At 33.7% G+C, this 10444-nt stretch overlaps 1 protein-coding gene across 1 annotated transcript; it reads right to left on the bottom strand.

Moving 5' to 3' along the window:
• Window positions 1-215: 215 nt before the first annotated feature.
• Window positions 216-10419, bottom strand: Fbxo42 (F-box protein 42). The gene is made up of 7 exons (XM_072527598.1): window positions 10290-10419; window positions 9546-10235; window positions 8642-8797; window positions 6108-6533; window positions 5283-5494; window positions 4964-5218; window positions 216-2078 (listed from the first exon to the last, which is right to left on the bottom strand). Exons 2-7 carry the CDS (start codon window positions 9664-9666, stop codon window positions 1662-1664), a joined length of 1587 nt encoding a protein of 528 aa, XP_072383699.1. The 5' UTR covers window positions 9667-10235; window positions 10290-10419; the 3' UTR covers window positions 216-1661.
• Window positions 10420-10444: the final 25 nt, after the last annotated feature.

Genomic DNA, 10444 nt, shown 5'->3' with positions numbered 1-10444 from the left:
TTGGAAGTACGGAGAATTCTGGCGACATCTTGTCTGGCAACCTCGGCTTGGTCGGAAGGAAGATGGGAAATAGCTTCTTCAGTTTGACTCCAAGATGGGTGCCGAAACGTCGAGTTTTAAATCCTCAACGCGGTTCTTCCCGAGAACTCAGTAATTTTCATATATATATATATATATATATATATATATATATATATATATAAGCATTTGCAACTTCCCCACTTTTAAAATCTAATCAAAAGATTTGAATTTGTATTATCACTTCAGTCCTACAAGTCGATTTCGGTATTTTATTGACTGTTGTCCATTATGAGCTTCATACGAGTGTAACAAGTAGTTTCAAGAGATAATTAACAGAGAACAAGAAATTTAAGAGAGAAACTAAACAGGTTGTATATTTCCATAGTACATTCTGAAATGAAAAATATTCGTTGATACAGTTAATAAAGTTCTTCGAAAAATATTTTCTTTGAAAATTCTAAGTAAAAAATTACTAAATGTGCAAAACAAAAACAAGAAGGGGAATATTATTAAGGAGAGTAAATAATACTGCAATGTGTACCGATAATTTTAAATGGTATCATATTGCAAGTAATACATCATCGAAATCTCTAGTAAGTTACTAGATTTTTGTACGATTCTTCTAAAATATTAAAAAATAATTTGAAATTGGATAGATAATAATATAATTATACAATATAATACAGTATTTATTTGTGTGCAGGTATTTGTATTTAAATAGTAATATTATTGATAATAATTGCAAATAAAAATGTGTCAATTGCAAGAAACAAGTCACAAAAAGGTCGAAAAGACAGATTGAAGTGGAATGCCAATTTATAATCATATGTTGGGACGCTATAACCATTCAGAAGCAAAAGAAGACTGAAATAGAAGAGGGAATAAAGTTTGGACTTAAATATATATAAAAACTAGATAACTAGGATGTTACAGAACCAGAATTGTTTACATCATTGGAAGACGCTTCAAAACACTATAAATATTAAAAGTACTAGATTCAAGGAAGAGGATGAAGCTTGGAATTTGTAAGCTTGTAAGCTTTTGTATTTTTTGCAAAACAGGGAATTTTACCGTTCATCGGTCACTTATTGCAATTTAAAATCTTAAGTCAACGTCTGTAATTGACACATTGGTCTTTCGAGCCGGATAGGAAAAAAAATTTAATTTAAGACGAAAAAAAAAACAATGTCAACAACTGAACATAAGTGGTCGGAAATGCATAATACATAAAGAAAAGAAGTAAAAGAAGAGGAGAAAGGTCCGAAATAAGTCGTTCTGACGATATAAAAAAATTGTAGGAATGTACTGGACAAAAACAGAAGCTCTTCAGGAAGACTCGGGTCCAAATGGTAAAAAAATAGCACAATTTTGCAAATTGTAAGATTCATGCACTTGTTTCACTCATCCCTTAAAAATAATATGGCTTGTATCTATATTTTGAGCAAGTTTCTCATAAAAAAGAATCCCTATATCACTCACTGTGCACCTTTAGCATCTTTGTAAACTAGAATTTGAATCCCAACCCTAAACGTTTGGTAAAACTGTGAACGCTGAACACTAGGAGTATCGATAAAGTCTCAAAATCTGCACAGCTTGCAACACTGTGCACACTGAATACCGGGGTAGTACCGAATGTGTTTTTAAATAACGTAGCTAGGTGCCGTGATGAAATGCAGGCTGTTTGATATCTGGTTGCTCATATTTTTGGAAAAGCCTATGCAATTGGCATCTTTTTGTATACCTCCGAACATAATAAGCTCCGATTTGCCTTCGACCAAAGTATACAATATAGTTTCCTCGGGGCCGTTTTTAATGTTCTTCGGTGGTATCCAAGTGGCTGTAGGCGGGTCGTTTAATACTTTAGAAATGTCTAACGTGTACACTCCTAGGTAATGAGTCTTCTTCTCTCTTTTATAGGCGCCCCTCGTGAAGTTCTCCTCGACTTTGAGTAAACTAGCTAGGCGTTTTTCTCGCATCATTTCTGAGTATTGCTGTCGGGAGTCTAGACCGTTGAACGCAGTCAAGTTGATGGTGGATGTAGTCGGCCGACTTTGTATCTAAACAATTAAAATATAATATTTAGAATAGAAATATACCAGGGTTGCGAAAAAAGGTTTTAAATGTACAAGTCAAAACGAACGTTTTTAATTAAAGGTTAAAAAAACCGTTTTTTGAAAAAAAAAACAGTTTTTCAAAAAACTAATGAGTAATATCCATAGCAGCATGCTCACTGTACCATATTGTAATACAAGAGTTTATAGGAGGAGAGAACGTAGTTAAGTTTGTAAAGTCTACAAGACTAGCCTGGCTTGGTAACTTGGAGAGAATTACCCCGGAGAGACCCCACAGGAAAATCTTGTATGAAATAATTGAAAGAACTGCGGGACTTTGAGTAGGATTTGAAAAAGACGCAGTGGAAAGCTTTGGTAAATAAGCCGTTAAGGAAAACGCCAAATCCAACCACTACTACTACTACTATCGGTTCACAGCGTTCTCCGACGCCTTCCGACTCCTAACCGCCATTCTTCTCTATTTAACCATAGCCCTGGAGGGATTTCTCTTTCCCCTAGTTCTTTTTCAATTCCCAATCTCCAGCTTCTTCTCGGCCTTCCTCTTTTTCTTCTTCCTTGTGGTTTCCACGTCAAAATCTGTTTCGGAATCCTGTCATCTGGCATTCTCTGTACATGGCCATACCATATTAACTGTTTTGTTTTTATGTCATCATCATGAGATGACAAATCCAACCACAAGTGGGCAAAACGAAGGACAATGACGATAAGAGTGTTGATACAACATACAATCAAAATATTAAATAATACAGTAGATCATTACAGAATTACACTATCACCGTATTTACCAGATTTAGATCCTTGGGACTACAGACGACTAAGACTTGGTACAGAACTTTCTCCATAGTGGAGACAATGTATCAATCAAAACACTGGAAAAAAAGCGACAAAGATTCACTTAAGTAGGACAAGACTATCCTACTGGTCGAAAATACGATGGTGGCTGTTGTGTTGAAAGCGAAAGGTGTAATTCCCATTGACTATATGAACAAGCATACAGCAATAACTACCATCCCCTATAGGACTGTCTGGGACTTATTTTTAAGAACAATGCCCTGGTTTCCTCGTAATAACATTTTTCTTCACTAAAACAACACACGTGTTCAAAAGGAAATCGATCACAGAAAAGAACTACAACAATGTAGTACAAATTAATCAACTATATCTACCGTATTTACCAGATTTAGTTCCTTGTGACTATTTCCTATTCTCGTGCTTTAAAAAAGACTTAAAGAACGCCGTTATCATAGAATTTTCCACACAGAGAAGGCAAAGTACCAAAAAAGCCGTTTACACAGAATTTTCTATATACTGGCGACAAAGTATCAATCAAAACACTGGAAAAAAAGCCACAAAGATCCACATAAGAAGGACAAGACTATTATATAGGCTAGAAAGGTGGTAGTAACTATTTTATTGACTGTGAACGGTGATATCCACATTGATTATATGAAAAAGCGTACAGCAATAACTATGAAGCTCTGCTGGAGTGTTTGGATGCCGATTTAAAAAAAAGCTCTAACTTGCTAAAAAACTACACCAATCTGGTATAAATTAATCATCCATCAACGTATTTACCAGGTTTAGATCCTTGTGACTATTTCTTGTTGCCGCGCTTTAAAAAAGAATTGAAGAACGCCGTTTTACAGAGAATTTTCTATACGTTGGAGATAAAGCAACAATCAAAACACTGGAAAAAGAGGCCAACAGATCGACAAGATTATCCTATCGTCTGGAAAGATGATAGAAACTGTTTTGTTGAAAGCAAAAGGTATTATTAACATTAATTATATGAAAAAGCATACCGTATTCATTATAAAGCTGCGTTGGACTGTTTGGGAGATGCTTTTTGGTAAAAAGATCCTGGTTTGTCCGTAATAACATTCTATTCCACCAAAACACGGTACTTGCTCGGAAGGCGATCGATTACAGGAAAAACTACATAAATTGAGTACAAATTAATCTACTATCTACCCTATTTACCAGATTTAGACCCTTCGGACTGTTTCCTGTTCCAGCGTTTTAAAAAAGACTTGAAGACCGTCGTTTTACACAGAATTTTCTATAAGCTGGAAACAAAGTTCCAATCAAAACATTAAAAAAGCGGCAAAGGTCTACAAAAGAAGAACAAGACTATCATACCGGCTGGATAGGTGGTGGTGATTATTTTACTGCTATTATATGCTATTCGCATTCTATCGCAACTATCAAGCTCTGTTGGACTGTTTGGATGTCGTATGTATAAAGTCAAGCTAATAAGAAACCGTTTCACATACAATTGCTGAGATTCTTATTAACACTTTTCTGTATAGAAAACAAAAGACAACAATAAATAACTGACAAAAAAGAGATGTGGCACTCCGGGAGTGAGCGAGGAGTGGAAGAATAGCTTTCTTATCGTCTACACACGGAGTAATGGTTTTTAATTTAATTTAATTTATTTTTTATTTTATTCTATTATTTTTTTTTTATTTTAATTTAATTTTTTTATTTTATTTTATTCGATTCGGATTCTCTTCGATTCGATATTCAATTCGATTTATTTTATTTTTTTGTATGTTATTTTATTAATAAACATGCATGGGACAGCATTTACTACTCCATGTAGTGTGTGATTGCGCGATCTGTCGTTACAGTCGGTTATATTCTTTTCATACCTCTGTGGGATCAACCGCTCCATCCATAAATCGCGATACGAAAACTATGCTTCCAGTAATATATTAGAACGAATTAAAACTCATGCCAAGAACGTTATTGTTTATAATTAAAGATCACTCTTTTTCCAATTGATGAGTTTTATGAAGAATCATATGAAAGAATAATTATATTGCATGAATAAAATAAAAAATAATTTTTACGTGACAATTACTCACCCTTAACTTGCTGCTAGTGCTCGCAACGTTATATTCACCATCTTCGACTTCTCTCTTTTGATTCCTCAACGTTCCTCTCCTTCCATTGACGTTTTCGTCCCTATCAGTGGCCCTATTGGCCAAGTCAATCCTAGATAACCGACTATCTTCTGGAGCGGTTCTGCTGTCCAAGTTCCATGTAGTCTTAGGGTAATAGGCTATATGGCATTTGTCTGACTCCTTTATTCTATTTAAAACTACTATTTTATCACCAATCTGAAATAAAACATACCAAAGTAGAAAAAAGAAAGACCTCATATATATATAATTGTCTGCATACCTTACATCCTGGGTTGCTCCATATATTGTTGGGTTCATTATTTTTGCCTAAGATCTCGACTTTCTTCCATTTCCACACATCTCCCGTCATATTCAATATCCAACAGTCGTAATGTTGGATTGCTGGTCCGCCTGAGCCTCCCAAGATCAGTAAATTTTCATCATCTATAATCACTTGTGTCTGGCCGAATCTACCGTTTGGTTTCGGTCCACCTTTAAATAAAAGTTTATAAATAATGTACATTTTCCAACAAACAAATCATTTTTCACAACATATGTTATTTTGCAACTGAGAGAGGACATCTTATGCCACCTAATATCAACTCTCTCCTTATAACATAGCGACATCAGACTATTGGTATCAATATTATTTATTCATTTTTAAGTGAGTAATTTACTGTTACATTGGTGTTAGAAATGGAATTATTCGTGTAAATAAAAATAAATTGTGGCACATTTTTACAGTACATAGTAGACTTTTGGAACATATTCAGAAATATAAAATATTTTTGAACAATTGTTTAGCTTGTTCTATTTCGGTAAGGTATTCTGGTCTGGTCACTCTTGATCGGTTGTTAATGAGGATGAGAGCTAAAAGGAGTACAGAGTAGCGAGCTCCCTGACTAATAGAATTCACATTCCAGGGATATTTCGGCCGTTTTATTCGAGCAAATACAATCTATTTTTAGTTTATAAATTATTTACATGAATAATTGCATTTTTGACACCAATGTAACGTTAAATACAAACTTACAATGAGTTTACTATTGCCGACACGAAAATTTTTACCTACGACAAAATAAATTAGAATTACTTTAGTACTCACTCTCAACTTGCTGTTTATGCCAATTCCATGTATTCAAATTCACCCTCCAGACATCGTTCGACTTTTCACAATGTACAGCATTGCAAGGCTTCTGTAAACCACCAAACACAACCATCCAATCTCCTAAAATAGATGCCGAATGTCCTGCTATTGGTGGAGGAGTATTCAATGACGTTACCGAATTCCAACGGTTCGCCTTGATGTCGTAGATGTGGAGTTCGTTGAATAAATGCCAGCTCTGGTACAAGGGGTAAGAAGGGGGATAGGCCCAGCCGCCGAACAGAATGAGCATGTCTTTGTGGCGAATCATTGAGCTGCAAGCTTTCGGCGAGGGGTAGGTGCCGGTAGCGAGCGGTCGGATCCATCTTCGTTTGGATAAATCTAAGCGCCAGAGGTCGTTGAATGTTGTCATTGCACAAGTACAACCTGAAAATCATAATAAATTTAATTGAGCAAAAACATTCCATTTTCCTATAGTAGGTAAGGTAAAAAACGTAGTAAAATTGGTGTACTGTTCTATTTTAAAGAAAATTTTTTTATCTTTTTATGTAGGAGACAGAATAGCTGCCCACATTTTTGACGAAATGCCCCTGAAGATGCTCTGAGAATGAAACTACTTAGGCAAGATTTAATAAAAAACTGTGTTCGATATCTGCCTTTTAGTTGTAAAGCTCTTTAAATAATAGTCAAAAACTTCTCATATGACACTCTAATACCATAGTCTTCTTCTTCATGTGCCGAGCTCGATTATAGAGCGTTGGCTATCAAATTGGCTATAGTAATTTTGTTGACGGCAGCTCGGAAAAGAGATGCAGAGGATCTGTTAAACCAATCTCTCAGGTTTCTAAGACATGACGTTCTTCTTCGATCTGGCCCCTCTTCTTCTGTCTACCTTGCCTTGTATTATTAAATGGGGTATATTATATCTCTCTGGGTGACGCATAACATGGCCAAAATATTCAACTTTGCGATTTTTAACTGTTTTGACGACTTCCGTAACTTTTCCCATCCGATGCAAAACAACTTCGTTACGAACTCTATCCACCCAACTTATTCATAGGATTCTCCGATACACCCAGATTTCAAAGGCTTCCAGTTTCTTGAGAAGTGTATCCGTCAAAGTCCAACCTTCGACACCATACAAAAGAGTAGAGAACACATAACATCTCACTAATCTAATTTTCAGACTTAACGTAATATTGTTTCCACATAACAGTTTCTTCATCTTAAAGAATGCAGCTCTGGCCTTCTCTATCCGTATTCTAATTTCTTTGCTCATGTCCCAGTTCTCATTTAGATTACAACCAAGGTAAGTAATACTGTTAGTTCTCTCCAGTTGTTCACCATAAGCTGTTACCACTTCTGGTTGTATTGGCGTTTTACTGACGATCATCACCTTTGTCTTTGTGGTGTTTAGCTTAAGGCCATATTCATCACACGTTGTGGTAATCCTATTAATTAGATGTTGAAGTTCTTCGTAATTGCTTGCAATTAACACCGCATATGTCATCCGCATATCTCAAATTACCACAGTGCCAGAGAATATTAATGAGCTGTCTGTGAGATACTGTGTTTGCCAGATATTGGGAAATAGCAATCACTGTTTACTTGTCATAAAGTCCATTTTTGATAATATTTATTAAGGCAAGTGAACTACCATTTCCCATCATTAAGTAAATCATTGTGGCCACTACAAACAAAACTTTGGGCCCAGTCCTGGCAAACCTTAAGTGGTCAGGGATGCTAAGAATGTCTGGAATAAAAATAAAAATAGAAACATGCATCATAAAAACATTGTATAAGGCAAGCAAACAAGGCAATGCCAAAGCAGAAATAAGTTATTTAAGATTATTTTGTGAACTGTTGAAGATAAATGAGATAAATTATCAACTGAGACTGTACATAACTTGAATTATCAACATAAACATATTCTACGACTATTTAACACAAACAGACACATTAGGAGTATATTTTAGCAATGATAAAACACAACCAGAACAATATTTTTCCCATGAAGTGTGACTGTTAATGGAAAGAAAGTCAAAACAGTGTAGAAAATAAGGACATATATCAGAATAATTACATAAATTCCAATTGTATTTGTCATATTTAGCCACATGTGACTACTTTCTGTTCACAAACAGAACATTGCTTTGTTAAAAAGATGATAAAAGTAACAAGAAATTTAGAATTTATTGCTTGTAAAAATGTTGGGTGCATACAGAGATGTTAGAGATAAATTAAAATATAATTTATAAATAACAATTTTACAATTTCTCGTCTAATAAATTTATATTTTGAAGTACATTAAACAATGATGAATTAGCTTGAATATATTTTTCCATAGTTAAACCTACCGAACATGACAAAAATAACAAAGTATTTTTAAACTGTATGTATTTTTAAGTCACAAATCTGTAATTAGAACAAAGAAGAGTAAAGATTTCAGAAAATGACAAATGATTTTATAAAATGTATGTTAAAAGATTTAGATGAATATTTTTCATTTGTATAATAAAAATTATAATACTCACCACCAAAAACAAACATAGAATTATCATGGACAACTGCTGTATGTGAATATCTTTTAGATATTGTTGGAGCCATTTCAGCAGGTGTTAAACGTTCCCACCTTACATCAAACTCACAAATTGCCCTATACAGATTTCTCTGCTTCTGCTTTACCACATCTAAACAATAGAAGACATTTCTAATAATATTTTAATGCCACAATTTGTTTATTGTATACATTGGAAAACATGACCAATTTTCTGACCATATCTTCATTTTTAATGTACTTTCCCTAATATATTAATGTTTATTTTACTCGATTAGAGACAAACATAATTTTAGAGAAATATTTCGACAACTATAACCCTCATTTATTAAAAAAAGACCAAAAATTTATATCAAATAAAAAAACAAGTAACTATATTAAAACAATTCTCTGGGATTTAGGAATACTTTCCAAATTTAAAATATGAAACAGGTAATAGAGTTTGTGTATAGAATTCAAAATCATTACAAGCAATATATTAGTCTAAATAAAAACTTGTAGACAATATATTTATTTATTGTTGAGAAGTTCAGTTTTTTAACAAAAATCAAGTTATAGTGGAGGCTGAAATTGCTGAAATTTTTATACAAATTTGTTTTTAGAATCGTTTTCATCGTGATTAATGCATTAAGTGACTAACAGAAAAATTCTCATTGCTTTGATAAATCGACATTTTCAAATAAAAATTCGTGAAAAATGATAATGTTTTTCTTAGGTGACGCACTAAATTTTCTCCTGACTTCATAAATCCGGATGTGAATCACATTAATCTTAAAAACACTTGGCAAAAACTCCAAAAAAACTGGAAAAGTCATCAAACTTATATGCGCGAACAAAGACCTTTTCTAAAAATAATTCCAAAGAAAAATGATAATACTTACTTAGGACACATCTTCTCCACCTTTTACTGACTCTCATACAATCGTGGAGATCGTTATAGGGTGGTATTAGGGAGAGAATAAATTCTAATACTTCGTCAGGGAGTGAATCCATATATGCCATATTTACACACAATGTGAACGTTTCTTTGATATTAATCAACAATGATGCAGAAGGTCTTTCCGAAACTCTTTCTCGTCGAGTACTGAGCGTTTACAGACAAAAATACATGGAATTTATTATTATATTTGGTTGGATTGGAATGTTAAAAATTTGTTTCCACTTCTAAATGTCATTGGTCATGTTGACATTGTTGTTGACGTTAAGCTACGACGTACGGACCAAACAAAATTCTAAACTTCAGTTTCAGATAGAAAATAGTTTTGATATAATAGCTATGGATAAAATCAAAAATTCTCGGAAGTTTAAAAATGACTCAAGAGTTATTATTTATTTTTTTCAAAAGTTTATCTCTCATTTCTAATTCCATTTTAGATTGCATATCTTTCCAAAATTGAACTTCTATGTAATTTTCAAATATAGTCTTAGAAATGAGATGTCCATAAATATGTAGGTATGCCTGTTCACCTGGTACTGTCGCAGAATTCTCAAAATCCAACGAAATTGTAGAACCATTAATTGATTCTAAATCCCTAGTAGGCAATAATAATTTACCTAGAGTTTGAATCGACCTAAAACGGCGGGATGATTTTTAGAAGTTCTACTGAGGTTTGTATTGAGCTTACCTGTAGTTTTCGGCAGTTGAACATTTGAGGAGTTTTTCAATGGGCATATAAGTATAATGAGTAGGCTTTCTATGACACATATCATTATTTTAGAGAAATTTATTAAATAAATTAACTAGCAGAATGGACAGGTTAGCGCACTCTTCTTACATGAT

Source organism: Diabrotica undecimpunctata, chromosome 3 (genome assembly GCF_040954645.1).
Source record: "Diabrotica undecimpunctata isolate CICGRU chromosome 3, icDiaUnde3, whole genome shotgun sequence".
NCBI classification, from domain to species: Eukaryota; Metazoa; Arthropoda; class Insecta; order Coleoptera; family Chrysomelidae; genus Diabrotica; species Diabrotica undecimpunctata.
Note: the sequence above shows the minus strand (reverse complement) of the source record. Positions and strands in the feature narration are given on the sequence as shown.

Coding starts and splice junctions, on each gene's coding strand:
- Fbxo42 (XM_072527598.1), bottom strand. CDS start 9,666: ATGGCATATATGGATTCACTCCCTGACGAAGTATTAGAATTTATTCTC. Junction 6,534..8,641: donor TTCTATGTTTGTTTTTGGTG/GTGAGTATTATA, acceptor TATGATTTTCAG/GTTGTACTTGTGCAATGACA. Junction 5,219..5,282: donor GGAGCAACCCAGGATGTAAG/GTATGCAGACAA, acceptor GTTTTATTTCAG/ATTGGTGATAAAATAGTAGT.